Below are 26,448 nucleotides of genomic sequence, written 5' to 3'. Positions count from 1 at the left end.
AGGCAGAAAGAGATGTGCATGAATTTCTGTCCAATCAGGGGCACCGCTGGGGCAGGTGGGTGGGGCCACACACCTCCTAGGCTGAATGTCAGAACTGGCTGGTGACAGCGTGTCCCCCCTTCCTTAATGGTCCCCGGTGGCTCTGTGGCAGCCTCTGTGCCACTGTGATCTACAGAGACCATGGGACTCTGGGAGGGACTCCGAGACCCAGGAAACCCAGAAATGGTGAGTGTGCAGGGCCAGCTTCAGAGATGGGCACGAGAGGCCGGTGGGACCGCACGGAGGGCCTGTGCTGGACCAGCCCTCCCACGGTCAAATCCGGAGCCTGCAGACCCGCCTTCCTCCGGGCTCTGCTGAGACCTGGGTCCCCTTCAGCACACAGCGCGGGGCTGAGCTGGCAGCCAACCCCTCGTCCCTCCCTCCTCCCGTCCCCCCCCCCCCCCCCCGCTGTCTTGTCCAGTCCATGTGCTCAGTGACGCTGGCCCCGGGCCCACAGCCTCTCTGGGCAGCTCTGCGCTGGCAGCCCCCGCATCTCCCAGAACGTGCTCGCCTGCAGGGCGGATCATCAAAGGGCAGTCATGACTCGGTCTCTGGGTTTGTTTGTGAAAGCAGCTGTGGAATGTGGTGCCTCCAGTTTCTCCTTCCTGCCCTGGGGTGCCCCTTTTCTGGTGGGTTTTTTCAAATATGTTGGAAGCAGGGTCTCAATACCATGACCCTGTCACCCCGGTCGCTTGGGACTGGCAATGCCCAGTTTCCTGTATGCATTCCCAAAGGCTAATACCCGTCTTTGAATCACAGTATCCTTTTCTTTTTTTTTTTTTTTAATACATTTTATTGATTTTTTACAGAGAGGAAGAGAGAGGGATAGAGAGTTAGAAACATTGATGAGAGAGAAACATCGACCAGCTGCCTCTTGCACACCCCCTATTGGGGATGTGCCCGCAACCAAGGTACATGCCCTTGACCGGAATCGAACCTGGGACCCTTGAGTCCGCAGACCGACGCTCTATCCACTGAGCCAAACCGGTTTCGGCCACAGTATCCTTTTCAATGATTGGTCCTCCGGGGTGCATTTCAAACAGATCCCATATTTTACTTGTTTATATATTTCTTAACAGAGTAATGGAATGTTCTCTTTTTAAAATTTATATTTGTCTGTGAATATTTTACAGGGAAAAAAAATCCTAGAATAACTGCCTGAAATATGTTGTATGAAATCCTTTTGCCTCTTTTCCCAGGATCTTGCCTGGGCACAGGCATCCTATGGGAAGGCCTGTGGGTGGAGGTTCCTTTTTGGGGGGGACATTTTCCTGAGTGTTCTCTTTTGTCAGCACTGCCCCTCCCTGACTCTGTCACCTTGAAAACCTTTATTGACTGGTTTGTCTCATCTTTTCTCAATAGGAATAAAATGTTTTTTCATCAGTAGAGCTTGAAAGACAGTATAAAGTAGTTCCAAACAGGCACAAAAGGTAAACTCTGAAAAAATTAAATATTTCAGTATTACATTTTTATATAGTTATACGGTAGGCCTAATAGAGTTCTTTCATTCTTTTCTCCTGAGAATGTGCAGTAAGTTTCTGAAGTTTGTTTTGCTTTTCTTTTTTTTTTTTAAAAAAATATATATTTTATTGATTTTTTACAGAGAGGAAGGGAGAGGGATAGAGAGTTAGAAACATCGATCAGCTGCCTCTTGCACACTCCCTCCTACTGGGGATGTGCCCGCAACCAAGGTACATGCCCTTGACCGGAATCGAACCTGGGACCCTTGAGTCCGCAGGCCGATGCTCTATCCACTGAGCCAAACCGGTTTCGGTTTGTTTTGCTTTTAATTTGTGGACCAAAAAACAGGAGGAGAGGGGCTCTGTGTGCTGAAGGGGACCCAACCTCATGGGTGATCTTGTCACATTCTTAATTGGGCAGGTCATGGTGGATAGTCAGACCTCAGGCCTATAACTCCATTAGTAAGAGGTTCTAAGCCAGCCCTACCCATTATTCTTGTGCATCTAGATTAACACAGAAAGATGAAACAGAGGGCCGGAGACCATGGGATACCAGGACACAGGCTTTATTGGCGATCACCCTGCCGGCCGCCTTCCAGAGGGGAAAGGGGAGAGAGAGAGAGAGAGAGAGAGAGAGAGAGAGAGAGAGAGAGAGAGAGAGAGCTTGCTGGGGTGAGAGTGTCTTTTAAGGGGAGGAAAAGAGGGGACGGGGCTTAGGGCACTCAGCCCACGCTGATTGGTGGTTTCATGTAAGGTACATGGTTAGGGGCCTAGGGATTTAGGAATTGGGGACTTATATGGCAGGTGCTGATTGGTGGTTCAATGTACAGTCCATATAAGGTGTTCAGGAATGTCCGGCTGCAGGTAGAGTTTACGTCATGCTCTGTCCATCAGTTGGGGGAAGGGAGGATCTATCAAACACACCTTTAAAATGCCATAATTAGCCCGACTGGTGGGGCTCAGTGGTTGAGCCTTGATATATGAACCAGGAGGTCACGGTTCAATTCCCCGTCAGAGCACATGCCCAGGTTTCCGGCTTGATCCCCAGTAGGGCCATGCAGAAGGCAACCGATCATTCTCTCTCATCATTGATGTTTCTCTCTCTCTTCCTTCCTCTCTGAAATGAATAAAAAATATTTTTAAAAATAAAAGTAATAAAATGCACTAATTAATATTCTTCAAGAGAGCACATCATCTTGTTAATTATCCTGTAATCCAATCCCCCTTTGCTTTTTCCTACCCTCAAGTGATCTTCCTTATAGCCCCTCCTTAATTTCAAATGTATAAAAGAAACTGCAAAACTGTTATTCTTTGGATCTTGATTCCTGGCAATTGTCATCAGTCTTGGCCCAAATAAACTCATAAAAATTATCTGCAGGCTTTGGACATTTCTTATGTTTTGGACATTTCTTATGTAGACAGGGTGTTTTCTTTTTTTTTTTTTTTTTTTTAATTTCTTTATTGATTAAGGTGTCACATATTTGTCCTCATCCCCCCATTCCCACCCCACCCCTCTCCCCACGCATGCCCCAATCCCCTGTTGAACTTAACCGTTGGATAGGCTTATATGCATGCATACAGGTCCTTTGGTTGAACTCTCCCCCTCCCCCTCCCTCCCCCTACCCTCTTCTATCCTCCCTCTGAGGCCCGATAGTCCGATCGATGCCTCCTTGCTTCTGGTTCTGTTCTTGTTCCTCAGTCTATGTTGTTCATCATTTCCTCTAGATGAACGAGATCATATGTCACTAGATATATACTAATAAGAACTGAATGTGAGACGAGCAATAATATTTATGCTGACAGGCAAATGAATCAATCTGTAGTGAGCTTCCCCCTGGACCAACAGTTCTTTTGAGACCCAATTTCGATGTCCAGTAGTTCCTTATGTGTACATGTCAGCACTGACCCCTCAGCTCTGGATGGTGGACAAATGGTGGTAACGGAGGTCCGACTCCTTCTGGTTTGGTCTCGGCCGAACCCAGGGGCACGGCGTCACCCGGACTAAGGGGCACGTGGCCTCACCCATACCCAAGGGGCGCGTGTTCTCACCCGGGCCTGGGACCCAGCCTCACCCGGATGGATCCAGGGGCGCACGGCCTCACCCGGACCCAGGATCTGGCTTCACCCGTACCCAGGGACGCTTGGCCTCTCCCAGACCCAGGGCCACTTGGGCTCACCCGGGCCTAGGTGCACGAGGCCTCACCCAGATCCAGGGACACATGGTCTCACCCGGACCCAGGGACGCTTAGCCTCTCCCAGACCCAGGGGCACGTGGCCTCACCCGGGCCTAGGTGCACGAGGCCTCATCCGGATCCAGGGACACATGGTCTCACCCGGACCCAGGGACGCTTGGCCTCTCCCAGACCCAGGGCCACTTGGGCTCACCCGGGCCTAGGTGCACGAGGCCTCACCCGGATCCTGGGACACCTGGTCTCACCCGGACCCAGGGATGCTTGGCCTCTCCCAGACCCAGGGCCACTTGGGCTCATAGACAGGGTGTTTTCAAATACAGTTCCAGCCGGCTGGTGTGGCTCAGTGGTTGAGCATTGACCTACAAACAAGGATATCAAGGTTCGATTTCTGGTTAGGGCACCTGCTAGGGTTTTGGTTCCATCCCCAGTTGGAGGGGCGGGGGGGGGGCATACAGGAGGCAGCCAATCAATGATTCTCTCTCATCATTGATGTTTCTATCTTTCTCACCTTCTCCCTTCCTTTCTGAAATCAATAAAAATATATTTAGAACAAAACAAATACAATTCTAGGGAGTCCTTTTGCAGAGCAGAAGTGTTCAAGTAAATTCATGAGAAAAGCTACAGCGTCCTGGAAATGAGCTGTACGTGCCGGGGCGGGTGCAGTGATGAAGCCCTCTCTGAGGTTGTAATTATTGCTCCTGAGGCCTAGATACTTTGCGTTCAGAGTGTAATATGTGCACACTGAGAGGTCGGTGAAGATCAGGGCTTCTGTCCCATGGACAAAGCGTTTACAAATTGGGAGGTTTCAGGCTGAGGGTTTCCTCCCGGTGAGAATGGAATCCTGGGGAGGGAGTGCTTCCATGCTTACAGGAGAGGGAAGGGTGTAGCTCCCAGTGACTCCTGGGGCTACTCAGGTGTCACCCATGTCCTTCCCCAGGGGCTGACCCACCGCAGGGGTTTATCTCAGCAGGGGGTGTCTAGACCCTTAGTGGAAACATTCCACTTTCTGAGTGTGCGTTTCCTTCTGAACTGGAGGGAGGCAGGCTGCTTATCTTGATTGCAATATTTGTGTTTCTTTTTTTAAAAATTCATTCTTTTATTATTATTATTATTTTTAATATATTTTATTGATTTTTCACAGAGAGGAAGGGAGAGGGATAGAGAGCTAGAAACATCGATGAGAGAGAGACATCGACCAGCTGCCTCCTGCACACCCCCCACCAGGGGATGTGCCCGCAACCAATGTACATGCCCTTGACCGGAATCGAACCTGGGACCTTCCAGTCCGCAGACCGACCCTCTATCCACTGAGCCAAACCGGTTTCGGCTCATTCTTTTATTATTATTATTATTGATTTCAGAGAGGAAGGGAGAGGGAGAAGAGAGATAGAAACATCAATGATGAGAGAGAATCATTGATTGGTTGCCTCCTGCAAGCAACCCGGGCATGTGCCCCTGACCGGAATGGAACCCGGGACTCTTCAGTCTGCAGGCTGATGCTCTATCCACTGAGCCAAACTGGTTAGGGCTGTGTTTCTTTTTATTGAATTACTTTCTCTGGTGAATATTGCAGCACTGTGATCTAGTTTCGACCCACAGGTTGAGAACCGCTGCTGTAGAGCCTAAGACCATCGGAAAACACAGATATTTACATTACGATTCATTAACAGCAGCAAAATTACAGTTATGAAGTAGCAACAAAAATAATTTTCTGGTTGGGGGTTACCACAACATGAGGAACTTTATTAAAGGGTCTCGGCATGAGGAAGGTTGAGAACCACTGTTAGCACCTGGGCTTTTCATCTGTAAGTTGATTTAGAGATACCACGTGATAATTGTGGAATCAAGGAGAATTTTGGTCCCATTTAGCGAGGGAACCCGAAGATATGAGGTGAGTGTTTTAAATTCTCAGGTGTTTTTCCTATTTTTTAAAAATATATATTTCTTTATTGATTTCAGAGAGGAAGGAAGAGGGAGAGAGAGATAGAAACATCAATGATGAGAGAGAATCATTGATTGCCTGCCTCCTGCACGCCCCCCACTGGGGATTGAGCCCACAACCCGGGCTTGTGCCCTTGGCCGGAATCGAACCCAGGACTCCTCAGTCAGCAGGCCGATGCTCTATCCACTGAGCCAAACCGGCTAGGGCTGTTTTTCCTATTTTTGGGGGCAGTGTTTGTATGTCCATGTCTCTAGAGAACTTGCATATTGAAAAGGTTTGCCATTTCTAAGGCAACAGATTAACCAATTTTAATGGATGTGAGAAAAAAGCAATTGAGTTTATATTTTCATTGACATGAGGGAAACACCTCAAAACTTGTAAGAATTTATGAAAATCATGGTATTTTTTAGGTCTTCATTGCAAACTCCTAAAGCATTATCATATGCTACTCATTCCCCAAAAATATCCCCAGTGTGAAATACAGTGAAGGGACAAACTGTTATAATACATCTTGTCCCTTTTGTGAGAGAGAGATTGGGAAAGTTTTGATGATCTCCTGTTTTATATTCATTACTGTTTCAAGGATTAAATCTTGGAGTGGTATTCTATGTAGAAAAGGTAAAATTAAATTAATTCTAAAAAGCAAAAGCTAATTAAAATACTGATTAAGCATAGAAGATATGGTATATATAAATATTTTTTCTTAAAACATTTTTAAATTGATTTTAGTGAGGAAGAGAGAGGGAGAGGGAGAAACATCAATGATGAGAGGGAATCATCGATCTTCTGCCTCCTGCATGCCCCACACTGGGGATGGAACCTGCAACCCAGGCATGTGTCCTTGACTGGGAATCAAACCGTGACCTCCTGGTTCATAGATTGACGCTCAACCACAGAGCCACGCTGGCTGGGCTATATTTTTCCTTTTAAAAAAAGAAATAGTATATTGGAAGGTTAATTCAGTTTCTAAGCTAGGAAACTAACTTGAGACTCCCTGCCTATACTAGTATATCCTGCTCTACCCTTGTGCTCTTACTCCATCCACCCTCAAGTACTCAATTTTAATCACTTTTGATCATCTTGTGTTTATATAAAAACAAGCCAATGAGGATTCCCATTTTCCTTACTGGTATTTGTTCTTGGAATGAGAGTAGACTCACACTTTTGATATTTGTTTACTGAAAACTTAAGCCTTGCCCCTCCCTTCCCCTGTCCTTATCTGTCAGGCTGGTGAGAACCTGGAGGCTCCTGCTCTGGGCACTGCTGCTTGCTGGGGAGCCCCTCCCCTGAGCTGTGCTGCCCTGTGTTGCATTGATGACCTCACAGAGCCTGGGTTCTGTGCTCAGAGGACTCTGGGTTGGCAGGTTTAGTCATTCCTTGATGTTTGGGAGCAGGAGGCTGGGAATGGAGCCCTCCTTAGGGTGAGTGGTCCTGGGTCAATGTGTTGGCTGGAACCTACCTGTGTCTTTAGTGTGCAGGTGTGGCTGAGGCTGGGGTCCCCCCAATAGGAGGGTGTTCTCAGGGGGAACAAGGATGATTGTACCCTGTGAATGAGGTGAGCTCATAAGGTGTTCACTCCTTGAAGAGCAGTTATTTCCGAGAGAAAGAGAAGAGGCAGGGAGAGGCGGCTCCCAGGGAGCAGGCTGAGCCCACATCCCTAACACCAGAGGGCTCGCCAGGTTGCTTTGCCTCTGCTGCTGCACCTGCCTCGAGGAAGCACAGACCCTGACCCTCTGGGCCACCGGGGACTACTCCCATAGTCTCATTATGGCACAGCAAAGCGTTAGGAGACCCTACTGAGCCCGCGTTTTATATACAAAGGATTCTGGGTGTAATGATTGATCATTTGTTTTTTGGGAGGGAACAGAAGTATGGGAATGGGGTCTTCCTGACAGTGCTTCGGGTCTGATGTTTCGTTTGGAACCTATCTGTGCATTTAGAGTGAAGATGTGACTGAGGCTAAGTTCTCCTTTAAATTTAGGTGAGTTATAGGTGATTACTAGGCTCATTGTAGCCTATGAATTTGGTGACACCATCAGATGGTTATTCCTTAAAAAGCAGGCTTTTTTCTCTTTTTCTATTTTGTAAGTTGTGATTTATTTCATGTTAAATTATAGTTGATATACAATATCATATTATTTTCAGATGCATAACATGGTAATTTAAAACTTATATACTTTAGGATGTGATCAGCAAATAAGTCAGTAACCATCTGTCACCTTTCAAAGTTATTACAATAGTATTGACTATTTTCTTTATGCTGTACATTAAATTCCGGTGACTTATTTATTATATAACTGGAAGTCTGTACCTCTTCTTCCTTTTTTTTTTTTTTTTATTAATCCTCACCTGAGGATATTTTTCCATTGATTTTTAAAGAGTAGAAGGGAGAGAGAGTGGGAGGGGGAAGAGAGAGGAAGGCAGGACAGAGAGGGAGAAGAAACATTGATGTTGATTGGTTGCCTCCCACACGCTCCCCTGAGCAGAAATCAAACCTGCCACCCAGGTACGTGCCCTTGACTGGGAATCGAATCCAAGACCCTTTGGTCCGAGAGCTGATGCTCTAACCACAGAGCACACGGACCAGGGCTGTACCTCTTATACCTCTTCACCCTTTTCACCCATCTCTCCACTCCTCACTTCTCTGGCAACCATCAGTCTGTTCTCTGTATCTATGATTTTGTTTCTGTTTTGTTTGTTGATTGGTTTTGTTCTTTTTTTTTTTTTTTTTTAATATTTTTATTGAGGTATTATATGTGTACATATCTTACTATTACCCCCCCCACCCCACACCCACACATGCCCTCCCCCCCCAGAGTTTTGCGTCCATTGTTTATGCTTATATGCATGCATACAAGTCCTTCGTTTGATTTCATAACTCCCCCACCTTTCCCAAACTTTCCCCCTGTACTTTGAAAGTCTGTTTGATGCTTTACTGTCTCTGTATCTATCTTTTTGTTCACCACTTTATAATGTTCTTTACTATCCCTAAATGAGTGAGATCATGTGGTATTTTTCTTTCATTGACTGGCTTATTTCACTTAGCATAATGTTCTCCAATTCCATCCAGGTTGCTGCAAATGATGAGAATTCCTTCTTTTTTATGGCAGCATAGTATTCCATTGTGTAGATGTACCACAGTTTTCCGATCCAGTCATCTGCTGATGGGCACCTAGGCTGTTTCCAAATCTTAGCTATTGTAAATTGTGCTGCTATGAACATAGTGGTGCATATATCCTTTCTGATTGGTGTTTCTAGTTTCTTCGGATATATTCCCAGGAGTGGGATTACTGGGTCAAATGGGAGTTCCATTTTCAGTTTTTTGAGGAAACTCCATACTGTTCTCCACAGTGGCTGCACCAGTCTGCATTCCCACCAGCAGTGCACGAGGGTTCCTTTTTCTCCGCATCCTCGCCAACACTTGTCGTTTGTTGATTTGTTGATGATAGCCATTCTGACAGGTGTGAGATGGTACCTCATTGTTGTTTTTATTTGCATCTCTCGGATAATAAGTGACATTGAACATGTTTTCATGTGTCTCTTGGCCTTCCTTCTGTCTTCTTTTGAAAATATTCTGTTTAGGTCTGTTGCCCATTTTTTTATTGGATCATTTATCTTCCTCTTATTGAGTTGCATAAGCTGCCTGTAGATGTTGGAGATTAAACCTTTATCAGTGATAGCATTTGCAAATATGTTTTCCCATGCAGTGGGCTTTCTTGTTGTTTTGTTGATGGTTTCTTTTGCTGTAAAAAAGCTTTTTATTTTGATGTAGTCCCATTTGTTAATTTTCTCTTTAGCTTCCATTGCCCTAGGGGCAGTGTCAGTGAAGAAGTTCTTGTGGCATATGTCTGAGATTTTGTTGCCTGTGGATTCCTCTAGTATTTTTATGGTTTCCCGTCTTATGTTTAAGTCCTGTATCCATTTTGAATTTATTTTTGTGTATGGTGTAAGTTGGTGATCTAGTTTCATTTTTTTGCATGTATCTGTCCAGTTTTCCCAACACCATTTATTGAAGAGACTGTCTTGATTCCATTGTATGTTCATGCCTCCTTTGTCAAATATTAATTGAGCATAGTGGTTTGGGTCGATATCTGGGTTCTCTATTCTGTTCCATTGATCAATATGTCTGTTCTTGTGCCAGTACCAGGCTGTTTTGAGAACAGTGGCTTTGTAATACAGCTTGAAATCTGGTAATGAGATCCCACCTACTTTATTCTTCTTTCTGAGGATTGCTGAGGCTAGTCGGGGTCTTTTTTTATTCCAGATGAATTTTTGGAGAGTTCTTTCTAGGTCTGTGAAATATGCTGTTGGTATTTTGATGGGGAGTGCATTGAATCTGTAGATTGCTTTGGGTAGTATGGACATTTTAATGATGTTGATTCTACCAATCCAGGAACATGGTATGTTCTTCCATCTGTTTACTTCTTCCTCTATCTCTTTTTTCAGTGTCCTGTAGTTTTCTGCGTATAGGTCTTTTACCTCCTTAGTTAAGTTTATTCCTAGGTATCTTAATTTTTTTGGTGCGATGGTAAATGGGATTGCTTTTTTAGTCTCTCTTTCTGTAAGTTCATTATTGGTGTATAGAAAAGCCATAGATTTCTTGGCGTTAATTTTGTATCCCGCTACATTGCCGAATTCATTTATTAAGTCTATTAGTTTTTTGATGGAATCTTTTGGGTTTTTTATGTACAATATCATGTCATCTGCAAATAAGGACAGCTTCACTTCTTCTTTTCCAATTTGGATGCCTCTTATTTCTTCTTCTTGCCTAATTGCGATAGCTAATACTTCCAGTACTATGTCAAACAGGAGTGGTGAGAGTGGGCATCCCTGTCTTGTTCCTGTTCTTAGGGGAAATGGTTTTAGTTTTTGCCCATTGAGTATGATGTTTGCTGTGGGTTTATCATAAATAGCTTTTATTATGTTGAGGTATGAGCCTTCTATTCCCACCTTGTTGAGAGTTTTTATCAAGAAAGGGTGTTGGATTTTGTCAAATGCTTTTTCTGCATCTATTGATATGACTATGTGATTTTTATCTCTCAATTTGTTTATGTGATGTATCACGTTTATTGATTTGCGGATATTGTACCATCCTTGCATTCCTGGAATAAATCCTACTTGGTCATGGTGTATGATCTTTCTGATGTACTGCTGGAGCCGATTTGCTAGAATTTTGTTGAGGATTTTGGCATCAATGTTCATGAGGGATATTGGCCTGTAATTCTCTTTCATTGAGTTGTCTTTATCTGGTTTTGGTATTAGGGTGATGCTGGCTTCATAGAAGGAGCCTGGAAGTGTTCCTTCCTCTTGAATTTTTTGGAATAGTCTGAGGAGGATAGGTTTTAGTTCTTCCTTGAAAGTTTGATAAAACTCTCCTGTGAAGCCATCTGGCCCCAGGCTTTTGTTTGCCGGAAGCTTTTTGATGACTGCTTCAATTTCTTCCATAGTTACTGGCATGTTGAGCTGTTTAGAATCTTCCTGATTGAGTTTTGGAAGGTTGTATTTTTCTAGGAATATGTCGATTTCCTCTAGGTTGTCCAGTTTGTTGGAATAGAGTTGTTCGTAGTATTTTGTAACAATCCTTTGTATTTCGTCGGGGTCTGTTGTTATTTCACCTCTTTCATTTCTGATTTTGTTTATTTGGGTCCTCTCTCTTTGCTTCTTGGTGAGCCTGGCTAGAGGTCCATCAATCTTGTTTATCCTTTCAAAGAACCAGCTCTTGGTTTTGTTGATCTTTTGTATTGTTTCTTTGGTCTCTATGTCGTTTATCTCCGCTCTGATCTTTATTATTTCTTTCCTTCTGCTTACACTGGGCTTATCTTGTTGCTCTCTCTCTAACTCTTTGAGTTGTTGGGTTAGGTAATTTATTACCATTGTTTCTTGTTTTTTGAAGTAGGCTTGTAGAGCTATGAACTTCCCTCTCAGGACTGCTTTCATTGTGTCCCATAGATTTTGGATTGTTGTGTTTTCATTGTCGTTTGTTGCCATGATGTTTTTTATTTCTTCCTTGATGTCTTTGGTAACCCAGTCATGGTTTAATAACATGCTGTTTAGTCTCCAAGTGTTTGATTTCTTTGGGTTGTTTTTATTGTAGTTGATTTCCAGTTTTATGCCACTGTGATCTGAGAAGATACTTGATATGATTTCTATCTTCTTGAATTTGGAGAGACTTTGCCTATGTCCTAACATATGGTCTATCTTTGAAAATGACCCATGTGCACTTGAGAAGAATGTATATTCTGTGGCTTTGGGGTGAAATGTTCTGAAGATGTCGATTAATTCCATCTGTTCTAGTGAGTCATTTAGGATTGATGTTTCTTTGCTGATTTTTTGTTTAGAGGATTTGTCCAATGGTGATAGTGGGGTATTGAAGTCTCCTACTATGATTGTATTACTGTCAATCTCTCCTTTGATATCTTCCAGGAGTTTTTTAATGTATCTTGGTGCTCCTGTATTGGGTGCATATATGTTTACCAGAGTTATTTCTTCTTGTTGGATTTCTCCCTTTAGTATTATGAAGTGGCCTTCATTATCTCTTGTTATGTCCTTCACTTTGAGATCTAATTTGTCAGATATAAGTATTGCAACCCCAGCTTTTTTTTCATTTCCATTTGCCTGGAAAACCTTTTTCCATCCCTTTACTCTCAGTCTGTATGCATCCTTTTTTTTGAGGTGGGTTTCCTGTAGACAGCAGATATCTGGGTTTTGTTTTCTTATCCAGTCTGTTACCCTGTGTCTTTTGATTGGGGCATTCAATCCATTTACATTTAAAGTTATTATTGATAGGTACTTATTTGACGCCATTTTTATTCTATACCCCTGTGTACCTTCTTTGCTTCCTATTTCTTTCTTTCTTTCTTTTTTTTTTTTACAGCAGACCCTTTAGCATTTCTTTCATTGCTGGTTTGGTGGTGATAAACTCCCTTAGTCCTTTTTTGTCTGTGAAGCTCCTGATTTCACCTTCAATTTTGATTGATAGCCTTGCTGGGTACAGTATTCTTGGATTTAGACCCTTCCTTTGCATGACTTGGTATATTTCATTCCATTCCCTTCTGGCCTGATGAGTTTCTGTTGAGAAATCAGTTGCTAGTCTGATGGGGGTTCCTTTGTATGTAACTGTCTGTCTCTCTCTGGCCGCTTGTAAGATTCTTACTTTGTCGTTGGTGTTTGCCAACTTAACTATAATGTGCCTTGGCGTCGGTCTTTTGGGGTTCATTTTGCTTGGAACTCTGTGAGCTTCTTGGATTAGTGTGGATTTTTTCTTCCCTATATCAGGGAAGTTTTCTGTTATTATTTCTTCAAACAGGTTTTCTATTCCTTGCTCAGTTTCCTTTCCTTCTGGCACCCCTATTATCCTGATGTTGTTTTGTTTTGTATTGTCCCGAAGTTCCCTTACGCTCTCCTCAATCTTTCTAATTTTTGTTTCTAGGAGCTGTTGTAATTGGGTATTTTTTTCCATCTTGTCTTCTAGCTCACTTATGCGGTCCTCTGCTTCATCTAGTCTACTCTTGATGCTTTCTATTGAGTTCTTTACAGCAGCGATGTCATTTTTCATTTCTTCTTGGTTCTTCTTCATTTCTTCTTGGTTCTTACTCATATTGTCGAATTTGTCTTCCATCCTTTTCAGCCACTTTATGACCATTTCTCTGAATTCTTTCTCTGATAGGTTGTTTGCCTCTAAATCGTTTACTTCCTTTTCTGGTGATGCTTGCTTCTCTTTCCTGTTTGGGCTGTTTCTTTGTCTCCCCATGGTCTCTCTTCTCCGGATGTCTGGTTATATAGATTTCTCTCTCTGGCGTTGATTTAAAGGTATAAAATACAACACAACCAGGCACAACAGACAAGGCACTGAACAGAATTGTATTCACGATATTAATAACCTCCAATAAAGGTAACCACCAGAGAAAGACAAATTAGGGAATAGGAGTAGAAGAGGGAGAGTAAAAAGAAAGAACAACAACGAAGAAAAAAAAACAACAACAAAGAGTGTGAATCTGAACTTGGGAAAAGAGCAGAAAGAAAGAAAAGAAAAAACAGAAAAGAAAAAGAAAAGAAAAAAAAAGTAAGAGAGACAAGAATGATACTAAGAGAGAAAAGGGGAACAAACTATATATATGGGGAGTAAACTCCACTAGAACAACCACTATTCCCAGCAAATTCCAGCAACACGAGCCTGGAGATTAATACAAACTGCAACAGCAGCTAATATCAAGTGAGGCAAGGGAAAACAAAAGTAAAAAACAAACAAAAACAAAGCAAACAAAAGAACCAACCAAACCAACAAAAAGAATAATCAAAACAATCTCATAAAAAAGCATAAAAATTCAATCTAATCAACATTCAAGCAAACAACAACAAAAGGCCCGAGAGAAAAATAATTTTTTAAAGGTAGCGTAGAGAGAGGTTTGTATGGATTTGGAGCAGGGGGTTGGGAATTGGATATATAAGTAGGGTGAAGTTTTAGCAGGGAGTAAACTGAAAAAGTAGGGAAAATCTAAAGCCAGAAAGGGTTAAGATAAACTGGGGACCAAAAGGGGAAAGGTTAGGAGGAGAGTGATGGCATAATTTTAGCTTTGAGATAGGGTAAAGCGATTGTAAGGGAAAGATGCAAATCGAATGTAGGACACTAATCCGAAAATAAAAGAAAGGGAAAATCTAATGACATTAAAAAAAAAAAAAAGTAAAATAATAGTAATAATAGTGCTGATTGAAAATAAAAATGTAATAATTAAAAAGGTGAAAATCAAGTGAGGAAAAAGAAAAAAATATTAGTTTCTTAAGTAAAAGATGCAAAAAATGAAAATAAAAAAAATATGAGAATAAAAAAATTAAAAAATTGAAAAAAGAATTGAAAATTAAAAAATAGGAAGACTAAAATGTGCAGTAGCGGCTGTCATTCACTTCCTCTATTATTCTGTTTGGTACGCCTTTTTCCCAGTCTGGGCGGTATTTCAGTTCAGCTTCATTCCAGGGCTCCTCAGTGTTGGAAGCCAGTCCTGCTTTTTAAGCCAGCCCTGTCTTAATTTCTCGTATTTATTTTTGATTACACCAGAGACAATTAGCGTTTCAGCCCCTGGGTGGCAGTGTTTCTGAATTGACTTCCGGGCCTCTCTAGCTCTTTTTTCTTTTTTTTTTTTCCCCCTTCTATGGCACTCACTACCAGTTTGTGGAGGTGTGCGCCTCAGAGCTGCCTTTCTGATGGTCACACGCAGCTCTGGCCCCAGGTTCCGAAAAAACACCTTCCCCCTGCAGTCTTTCAGGGTTTCCACCTGGGTTTACCTCTGTATTGGGCTTAGCAATCAGAGTCGGAAAGAGCCCAGGTGTGCGGACCGTGGGTCTGTGCCCCAGACTAAGGAGCCTGCACTCCTTTGAAAATTCTTAGTCTGACCCTCCTCGTCAGATTAAAATGAGTTGCTTTCAAGAGGTCACTTCTGTTAGCAGCTCAGAAGACCCCCCTCCTCATTCACGGATCACGGCAGTTCCAACTGCCGCCGATTTTTCTAGGCACAGACCTCCCGGCTCCTGCCGGTCCTGCGGCTGCCGCACTTCCCTCACCCAGCGCTTCCCTCACCCACCGCGGGGATTAGAAACCCCACCTTATTTCAGACGAAATCTGACCTTTCCGTGGTGCAGTGAAGAGTTTCTTTGAATCCGAATGTTTGCGCTGATAGGGGACCGGTGGTCTGGTGCTCCCAGCAGTTCAGTGTTTGCAGTTGTCGCAGAAAGTCAGGTTTCCACTAAAATCCTCCTTTCCTTGCAAGATGGCGAGGCGCCCGGCGAGCACGCAGCTCCAGGAGGGGACCCAGCCCCTGTGGGTGCTGCGCGGTCAGAGGAACACTGCCCAGCACTCCCCCGCCTTCTCCTGGAGTTTAGCTGTCCCTTGGCTTGCCCACATACACTCCCTCTGCGAGCCTCTGCTGCTCCGACTCTCCGCCCCAGGAACAGACTCCAAACCCGACTCTATTCCGTCGCCATTTTTTCTTTTTCTCTGGTTTTGTTCTTTTTAGATTCCACACATCAGTGAAATTATACAGTGTTTGTCTTTGTCTGTCTGGCTTAGTTCACTTAGCAAAACATTTTTTGCCCTGGCTGGTTGCTCAGTGGTTAGAGCATAGGCCCACACACCTGAGGTCTCAGGTTCCCTCCCTTCCTGAGTTTTCGGGGCCCGTGTGGGAGGCAACCAGTCCATGTGGTCTCTCTCACATCAATGTTTCTCTCTCTCTCTCCACCGCCCTCTCCCTCCACTCTGAAAAGCAATGGAGAAAAATATCCTCGGGTGAGGATTTATAAAATAAATAAATAAAAACATTTTTGAGGGCCATCCTTACTTTATTATTATAACACCTATTCTCCTAAAATACTTCTTATTGAGCAGGAAAACTCCTAAACAATAATTCGTGAGTTTAAATAAAATAAAATATTATTTGCCACTTCCAATTTAGGGGCACAAAATGGGACTTGATGGTTATCACCCCTTAGGAAAATTAGATGATATGGCCCAGTGTAAATTAAACAGGGGCTTCAAGGATTGAAAACTGTTCTAAGAAACCTTTTAGGAAGACATGATTATCTCCAGCTATCCCTTGAACAGCTGAGTTGGGCATGTACTTGAACCTGAAAAGAAAGAATGACACCTCACAGTGGATTATCAACACCGTGAGGCTGTGGTCACGCCAAATAAACCCCTGTCCCCAGGACCCAGCCACCTTGGATTTGCTGACTCAGCAACCTGTACAGATTCTGCTCTCATAAGTGTAGGTTGGTCTGTTCTGTTTAGTGTCCGTTTCAACAGCCTCTCAGCTTTAGTTGGGCTTCACCTTGAAGGGACATGATACCTTTCCTTTACCTGGTTACCCTCAGGGAACCGCAGCACCATCACCACTGCACACAGTCTCTGCAGGCAGGGGCTGAACTGCACTCACCTCGCTCCGGGAGAGCAGGTATGACATGATGTCATGACATTCCCCTTTGTGGACATTCATTTGACATACCTAAAAAAAGTGGATGGGCCCTAACCGGTTTGGCTCAGTGGATAGAGCATTAGCCTATCTCTCTCACATCTATGTCCCTCTCTGTCTCTCGCCCTCCCTTCAATTCTCTCTAAAATTCAATGGGAAAATATCTTTGTGTCAGGATTAACCAGAAAATAAAAATAAAATGACAACACAATGAAATAGTCTCTCAGCAACCACCATCTGGCGTAGATTTTGTGTGTGTGTGTGTGTGTGTGTGTGTGTGTGTGTGTGTGTGTGTTTGGGAGGCAATATATTTCTTGTTTACAAAATTTACTTGAGTTCATTTATGCCATTACTTGCCCACTGTCCCACCTTATAGAAGATTCTAGGCTGTTTAAATAGTTGTGCAACAGGCACACCTGGTAATGTCCTCTGAGACTCCTTCATTATAAGGCTTCAGTTACCACCTCTTATACCTCTTGGAGCTACCCATGATGGCCTTATGTTGTAATTTCTGTCTTGCTTATTTCTTTATTTTAAGTAGATGTTTATCAATTTTCACTGAGAACCCCCTTTTGTTTTATTTTTTAAAATGATTTCACACAATTAATTTTATTCTTTTTCTGTTTTATTATTTTTTATTACTTTTGGGGGGTGACATTGGTTAATAAGATCATATAGGTTTCAAGTGTACATTTTTATGATATATGATCTGTATATTGTATTATATGCCCACCACTGAAAATCAAATAGTCTTCCATCACCATATATTTGGTCCTCTCACCCTAACTATTTCCCCACTCCCCCTTCCCTCTGGTAACTACCATACTGTAGTCTATGAGTTTCAGTTTTATACCCTACATATGAGTGAAATCATATGGTTCTTAGGTTTTTTTAAGCGACTTATTTCACTTAGCATCATATTCTCAAGGTTCATTCATGTTGTTGCAAATAGCATTTCATCTTTTCTTATGGCTGGATAGTATTCCATAGTATGCATGCATTTTCTTTAATTCTGTTTACTTTGGATTTAATAGTTCTCTTTCTTGTTTGTAATTGTATGCTTATGTTAATAAGTATAGATCTCTTTTTTAGTGTATTTGTTTGATGTCATAAATTACCCTTTGGGCATTGCTGTCGCTGCAGCCCATAACCTTCGATAAATTTTACTTTTATTTCATGTAGTTCAAAATAATTGTTTTACTCTTGAGAGGTCTTCTTTGATTTCATGTGTTACTTAGAACTTATGTTGTTAAATGTTTACATATTTGGGGGTTTTCCAACTATGGTCCTGTTAGTGATTTCTAGATGAATGCCCGTGGTATGAGAGCATATTTTGTATAATTTCTGTTTTGTCAGATTTGTTAAGGTGTATTTTATGTATCAGAATGTGTTCTGTCTTGGTAAAGATTCCATGTGAACTTGAGAAAAACAGATACTCCACTCTTATTGCAGTATTTTATAAATTACAATGAGATCCAGTTGTTACATGGCGCTGTTGAGGTCTTCTCTGTGCTTGGTGTTTTTATGGCCGCTGGAATTTATTATTCATGATATGGGTTGTTGAAATCTGCAATGATAGCAGTGGACTTATCCATTTTCCCCAGCACTCTATCAGTTTTGCCCCATGTATTTTGCTTGTCCGTTGTTATGCACATACACATGAAGATTGCTATGCCTCCTTGGAGAATGGACCTCTTTATTATTATTTTAAGTTTAAATCTATTATTTTAGATAAACTGTCATCTGTTATATAAATTATGATAAGAAATACAAAAACTATTAAGAATACCTTAATTTATTCTTTTTCTTATTGACCACCTTCATCATTTACATTCTTCCTAACGAATATAATTTCTTTCTTTTTTGTTAATCCTCACTCGAGGATATTTTTTCCATTGATTTTTAGAAAGAGTGGAAGGGAGGAGTAGAGACAGAGAGAGAGAAACATGGACGTGAGAATCACACATCGATCAGTTGCCTCCTGCATGCACCCTGACCAGCAGGGGGTCCAGCCTGCAACTGAGGTGTGTGCTCTTGACCAGAATCAGGCCAGTGACCTTCAGTTTGTGGGCCAGATCTCTAACCACTGAGAAAACCAGCTAGAGCTGAATACCATTTCTTTCAAAGTAAGTGTACTCATGACAAATTACCCCGATTTTTGTTATCAAAGACCTTATTTTCCTTTATTCTTTTTTTTTATATGTTTTATTGATTTTTTACAGAGAGGAAGAGAGAAGGATAGAGAGCTAGAAACATCAATCAGCTGCCTCTTGCACACCCCCCACCGGGATGTGCCCGCAACCAAGGCACATGCCCTTGACCGGAATCGAACCTGGGACACCTCAGTCCGCAGGCCGACGCTCTATCCACTGAGCCAAACCGGTTTTGGCTTCCTTTATTCTTGAAGGATAATTTTGTTTGACACAGAATTCTAGAAGAGTGTTGGTTTTTTTTTAAGATATAAAAACCACTTTGCCCTAGCTGGTTTGGCTCAGTGGATAGAGCATCAGTCTGTGGACTGAAGGGTCCTGGGTTTGATTCTGGTCCAGGACACATGCCAGGTTGTAGGCTCGATCACCTGTGGAGGGCGTGCAGGAGGCAGTCGATCAATGATTCTCTCATTATTGATGTTTCTATCTCCCTCTCCTTTCCTCTCTGAAATCAATAAAAAACATATTAAAGAAACAAACAACACTATTTTACTTCAGTCTCTTTTTTGCTTGAATAATTTCAGAAAAGAAATTTGATTTAATTTTTATCCTTTTTTATTGTAACTGAGTTTTTTCAATATATTCTGTTTGTGTTTGGATTTGCCCAATTTGAATCTGAGATACTTGGTTGTCATATTTAGTGTTATGTGAGCTCCCTGGGTTGACAGTTTGCTGTCTCTCATAATTTTAGGAAAATCTCAGTAATTGTTACTTCCTATATTTTTTCCTATATTTTTCAACCACATCCCTCCTCCTTCCCCTTGTGCCCACATCTGCTCACGATGATAAGAAAACCTTAGTGCTCTCTCCTTGTAGTCAGAAGAGACTGAAGCCACCCAAGCTCCCGCCCGTGTGTGAACTCTCACCCTAGTGCACTTCCAAACCTCAAGACACAAGTCCATGGAGTTTTCTTGTTTTGCTCTTTCGAGCTATTTCATGCCTGCTGGAGATGACTGACTTAGTCTCTCCAGAGACTTCAGTTGTGGAAGTAAGCCCAGTGGCATGGCTCAGGGGTTGACTGTGGACCTGTGAAGCGGGAGGTCACAGTTCAATTCCCAGTCTGGGCACATGCCCGGATTGTAGGTTCAATCCCCAGTGGGGGGCGTGCAGGAAGCAGCCAATTGATGATTCTCTCTCATCATTGTTGTTTCTATCTCTCTCTCGATCTCCCTTCTTCTCTGAAATCAATTAAAAATATATATTTTAAAAAATTGTGGAATAACAGGTCCTTTCATACCCTATTGGCCATGTGTGGTGTCATGAGCTGAGGGATTCCCATGCTGGAGTTGAGCTATCTTGTTCCTTTACTCCCCAGGGGGCGTGGTGAGGGGTGTTGGAAATGAAAAAATGGGAGGGCATCCTCTAGAGTGGCTGAAGGGAAGCACTGCTGATGCCTTTATGTAATTTATAATCATGGCAAATTCATCATGAAACCATGGTGGACGCCGATGAGCTCTCTTGCAATCTGTAGCTTTTAACCTGCTCTTCAGTGTCAGCAGGTCCCAGAATTGACTGTTAGGGTTGTGCTAGAAGGAGCACTTTGTCTTATTAGTATCTCAGTGTGTGTACCTGCATGTGCCAAGAATTGGCTGGAAGTGTTATCAGACCGGGTCTGGGTCCGGGGCGGGTTTGCCTAGAGCTGGCCTGTAGTGTATGGGTTCTTGACTTCATGTAGGAAAGATTTCACATGAGTCCAGGTGACTTTTGAGAGTGTGTTCATTAAAGACAGGGAGGGCTAAAGGTAGGAAAGGCAACAGGCGAGGAAAATTCAGAGAAAAGGGGGACTTGCAGACTGGTTCGGGGTGTCAGCTCGAACTGCTGCTGCCCAATGCTCCCCTGGTTGGAAGTCTTATGGGGTTTAGGAGAAAAAAAACAACAAAGATACAAACAAAGATACAATGTGTGGCCCTGGCTGGTGTGGCTAAGTGGTTAGAGTTTCAGTCCTCATACGGAAGGGTCAAGGGCTCTGTTCCTGGTTAAGGCCACATACCTGGATTGTGGTTTCACTCCCCACCCCAGTCGGGGTGAATACAGGAGACAACCAGTTCATGTGTCTCTCTCACATCAATGTTTCTCCACACCCCCCCGTCACTCCCCCCTCCCGCCTTCCTCCCTTCCACACTCTCTGAACAGCAATGAAAAAAATATCCTCAGGTGAGAAAAAAAAAAAAAGATACAAGGTGTGTGTGTGCTCTTTGAAGAGTCTTAAGGTGGCTTCTTTGTCTTGAAGCTTTTTTTTTTTTTCTCTTTCTCTTTGACTCCCGAAATCCTAGGGGAATATTCATTAGCTTTTCAGGTGTGTCCTTCAATATGTTGACTCATCAAAATGTGCATATAGAGGGGTCAGGGGTTATTTTCTGGTTAGTTTCATTAAAATATATATATATAGATAGATATATATATTATAAATATATATATATATGTATTTATTTATTTCAGAGAGGAAGGGTGAGGGAGAGAGAGATAGAAACATCAATGATGAGAGAGAATCTGATAGGCTGCCTCCTGCATGCTCCCTACTGGGGATCGAGCCCACAACCCAGGCATTTGCCCTTGGCCAGAATCAAACAGGGACCCTTCAATCTACAGGCCAACGCTCTGTCTATTGAGTCAAACTGGCTAGGGCTGGTTAGTTTCATTTTTAAGGAATGTCATCAAGAACATCATTGTAGAGGGATTGAGGCCATTCTATCCCCGGACAGTCTGGAATTTGCAAACCATTTGCTCCTTAGTGGCATTGGTTAGAGAAGATAAAACCTTGTGATTCATTAGCTGCCTGTAAATTGCTCAGGTTGTTGGGCCTTGTTTAATTATTTTCTCTCAGTTTCCCTTATTCCACTTGCCAAGCAATCCCCCTACCTTCTTACTATCCTGCCTCAGAAGCAGCCCTGATGCACACGAGGATAGGGGTTTTGTGGTCTAAGTTGCCCTGCCTTCTTCCTAATATCTGAGCTCTAAGTTCCAAATAACTTTCTAGGCCATAAAATTGTACCGAAAGAAGAAGGAAGAACTGAGTCTGTGATAAATATTACCCAAGGTCAAAGCAGTGCTTCCCCATAAGAATGTTTTAGTCAGCCAGCTGCCTCGGATTGCAGGCATACCTTGGAGATATTGCAGGTTCAGTTCCAGACCATTGCAGAAAAGTGCATGAGTCAATAATTATTCTAGCCCTAACCGGTTTGGCTCAGTGGATAGAGCATCGGCCTGTGGACTCAAGGGTCCCAGGTTTGATTCCGGTCAGGGGCATGTGCCTTGGTTGTGGGCACACCCCAGTGGGGGGTGTGCAGGAGGCAGCCAATTGATGTTTCTCTCTCATCAATGTTTCTAAGTCTCTCTCTCTCCCCCTTCCTCTCTGTAAAAAATCAATAAAATATATTTTAAAAAATAAAAAAATAATTATTCTACAGTTTTTTTGGTTCCCCAGTATATAAAGAAGTTCTAGTTACATGATACTTTAGTCTGTTAAGTGTGCAATACCATGTCTCCAATGTCAGTGTACATGCCATAGTTAATAAAAATACTTTACTGTGCAGTCCTGGCTGGGTAGCACAGTTGGTTAGAACATTGTCCCAATACACCAAGGTTGCAGGTTCGATCTTGAGTCCGGGCACATACAAGAATCAACCAATGAATGCATAAATAAGTGGAACAACAACAAAAAAGATGTTTCTCTCTTCCTTCCTCTCTCTAAAATCAATAAATAAAAATTAAAAATACTTTATTGCTTAAAAAAAGCTCACCATCATCTGAGCCTTCAAGGAGGTGTAATCATATCTCCATATTGATAAAAATGCAATATCTGCCAAATGCAATATATTAAAGCCCAATAAACAAAGTATGTCTGTACTCCTAATGGTCTGTAGAACTTTAAGACAGCATGGCCAGCTAGGCTCTGCTAAATGTAGGATTTCCACAAGCCTCCTGGACTCTTCGTTTCTGGTAATGGGAACAGAAGGAAAAGCTTCCAGTTTTTCACTATGTTTTTATTTATTTAAACCTCATGCAGATGAGGTATCATGGGTGCGGTAAATGGGTAATAAGGAGACAGATGGAAAGAATTTTTTTCATAATGAATTGATGGGAGAGAGAGAGGGAAACATCAGTTGTGAGAGAGATACATCAATTGGTTGCCTCCCAGGTATGTGCCCTTGACCACGAATCGAACCCATGATCCTTCAGTGCATGGGCTGACGCTCTAACTGCTGAGCACACCGGCCAGACCTGATGCTTTTTAATATATATATATATGTATATACATACATAATTGCTTTTTAGAGAGAGAGGAGAGTGAGAGAGAAAGAGAAACATCAATGTGAGAGTGAACATCAATCAGCTGCCTCCTGCATGACCCCCACTGGGGATTGAGCCCACAACCTCGGGTATGTGACCTGACCAGGTATCCAACCAGCAACCTTTTGGTGCATGGAACAATGCCCAACTAACTGAGCCACACTGGTCAGGGCAGATGATTTTAAAATAATAATATTTGTTTTATTAGTGTAACATGTCTGTTATTTCCCAGTATACTCTGAACCCTGACATTAGAGAAAGATATGTAATGTGATCACAGTAAAAATGTGTTGATAATTTTTACTTCCTTATGATGGTATTAATTTTATAAAAAAAATAAGTGTAGATAGAGAGTAAATTATTGATGATTAACTCATAGTATAAATGTTTGTAAATGATAGAATCAGATGTTACCTTCTTATAAATGGAGTCTAGGTGTCCAGTGCTATCAGTCTCACTCATCCTACTGTACACACATTTGGGGTGTTTTAGGACTCAGTGACCTTTGAGGATGTGGCTGTGAACTTCAGTCTGGAAGAGTGGGCCTTACTGGAGCCTTCACAGAAGAAACTCTACAGAGATGTGATGCTGGAAACCTTTAGGAACCTGGTTTCAATAGGTAAGGATGACAAGTTCCCTTCACTTCCTCATTTACAGGACAAATATTTCTTATTCTTCAACATTGTCTTAAGGTGTACAATGTGGGAAGAGAGGACACTGGTAAATAAACTGGGCATGGTCATAGCTAATTATAGAACTAAAATCTAATAAATTTTCTATAATTTTTAATACTTTGGAATGCTTTCTTTGGGTCTGCATTATAGGTAAAAAATGGGAAGATGTTGATATGGAAGATCAGTACAAAAACCAACAGAGAAAAAAAAGGTGAGTCACACAGTAGAAAGCAGGGTCTCACAGCCCTAGCTGGTTTGGCTCAGTGGATAAAGTGTTGGCTTGTGGACCAAAAGGTCCCAGGTTTGATTCCAGTGAAGGGCACATACCTTGGTTGCAGGCTCCTCCCCGGCCGAGGCCCTGGTCAGGGCACATGCAGGAGGCAACCAATCAGTGTGTTTCTCTCACATCGATGTTTCTGTCTTTCCCTCTCTCTTCCACATTTTCTAAAAGATCAATGGAAAAATATCTTTGGGTGGTGATGATGATGATGATGATGATGAAGAAGAAGAAGAAGAAGACAAAATAACCCCTGCTTCAAATTAATTACTTCCCAGAAATTTTCACCAAATTACTTTCTTATATATGACATAGATGTTCATTTTTGCAAACTAGTTCCCATGGAGACAGCATTAATAAACTGTATATATGAATGTCACTGTTTTAATAATTGCAAGGTAAAGTTGTCTTTTAGAGTTTTCAGTGTGTTCTATTTCAAACAATATGAATCAAGCAGAATACTTACAATTTTGCTATAAATTATAAAAAATATACTTCAAATATTCTATTAATAAATACATAACATCACTAATAAATAAATTATTAATAATGTGCTTCTTTTTTTCCCCTCCTCCAGAATTCATATGGTAGAGAGGCTCTGTAAAGGAGAAAAAAGTAGTCAGTATGGGGAAAACTTCAGCTTTATTCCCAATATGAATGTGAAGAAGAAAATGTTTCCATCAGTAAAACCCTGGGAAGACAGTGTGCATGGAAAAGTCATCATGGATCATTCATCCAATAATAGGCACACTAGGTGTCACTCTGGACATAAGCCGGCTGAGTATCATAAGTATGGAGAGAAGCCATATAAATGTAACACATGTGGGCGAGCTTTCCGTTATCTTCAGTGTTTTGAAAAACACAAACAAAATCACAACGTTGAGAAACCCTATAAATGTGAGGAATGTGGGAAAACATTCATGTGGCTCAAAGCCCTCCAAAGACACATGATCACACACACTGTCGATGTTCCTTATAAATGTAAGGTGTGTGGGAAAACCTTTAGTTCTTCAGCTGCACTGCAAATATGTGAGAGAACCCACACAGGAGAGAAGCCCTATCAATGTAAACACTGTGGGAAAGCCTTCAGATGTTATAAAAGTTTTCAGAGACATGAAAGAAATCACACTGAAGAGAAACCCTATCTGTGCCAAAAATGCGGTAAGGCATTCATGTATCCCAGTTACCTTCGAATACATGAAGCAACTCACACTGAAGAGAAACCCTATGAATGTCAGGAATGCGGAAAGGCCTTCCGATCTTACAGTGCCTTAAAACCACACAGAAGAACTCATGAAGGAGAGAAACCCTATGAATGTAAGGAATGTGGAAAGGCCTTCAGTAATTACAGGTCCTTACAAATACATGAAAGGTCTCACACTGGAGAGAAACCCTATGAATGCAAGCATTGTGGTAAAGCATTCAGCGCTCCCAATTACCTTCGAAAACATGAAAGAACTCATATTGCAGAAAAACGGTATAAATGTAAAGAATGTGAAAAAGCCTTTCGATTTTCTAATTCCTTACAAACACATGAAAGGACGCACACAGGAGAGAAACCCTATGGATGTAAAGAATGTGGAAAAGCCTTCAGATCTTCTGGTAACTTACAAACACATGAAAGAACTCACACAGGAGAGAAACCTTACAAATGCAAGGAATGTGAAAAATCCTTCAGATATTCCAGTTCTTTACAAATGCACAAAAGGACTCACAAAGGAGAGGAACCCTATGTCTGTAAAAAATGCAGTAAAGCATTCAGATATCCCAGTAATCTTCGAATACATGAAAGAATTCACAGTGGGGAGAGACCCTATGGATGTAAGCAATGTGGAAAGGCCTTCATATCTTACAGTTCCTTACAAACACATGAAAGGACTCACACTGGAGAGAAGCCCTTTGAATGTAAACATTGTGGTAAAGCCTTCATTTCTCGAAAATCCCTTCAAAGACACGTGAAAATGCATACTTGAAATAATACCCTATCAGTGTAAGGAGTGTCGGGGAGCATTCACTTGTCTTAGTTTGCATCAAAGACAAAAGAATTCACACTGGAAATAGACACTATGAATGAAAACAATGCGGTAAAGCCTACATTGAACAGAGTTCCTTACAATGACATGAAAGAACTCACACTGGAATAAGAGCTATGAATGTCAGGTCTGCATAAAAGCCTTTACTTTTAACAAAATCCTTCAAAATCACAAGATGAGAGTGTACTCAGCAGAGAAACTACATAAATGTGAGGCATGTGGGAAAACCTTCAGTCATTTCTCTTCTGAAGATGTGAAAGGACTCACTGGGTCAAATCTCTTGAATGTAATCAGTGTGGGAAATGCTTCAATTGGCCCATATCCTTACTTGTAAAACTTCCACCAAAAATATAAAAATGTAAATAATGTAAGA

General features: G+C 42.0%; 1 protein-coding gene across 1 annotated transcript; it reads left to right on the top strand.

The window, feature by feature from the left end:
- The first annotated feature begins 180 nt into the window (after positions 1–180).
- LOC114229662 (zinc finger protein 709-like) lies at positions 181–26,448 on the top strand. The gene is given in 6 exon segments (XM_054718337.1): positions 181–225; positions 7,028–7,054; positions 23,584–23,710; positions 23,916–23,976; positions 24,620–26,021; positions 26,023–26,448. Coding segments are annotated over 6 exon segments (1,743 nt in total). The 3' UTR covers positions 26,104–26,448.

Source organism: Eptesicus fuscus, chromosome 6 (assembly GCF_027574615.1).
Source record: "Eptesicus fuscus isolate TK198812 chromosome 6, DD_ASM_mEF_20220401, whole genome shotgun sequence".
NCBI lineage: Eukaryota > Metazoa > Chordata > Mammalia > Chiroptera > Vespertilionidae > Eptesicus > Eptesicus fuscus.
Note: the sequence above shows the minus strand (reverse complement) of the source record. Positions and strands in the feature narration are given on the sequence as shown.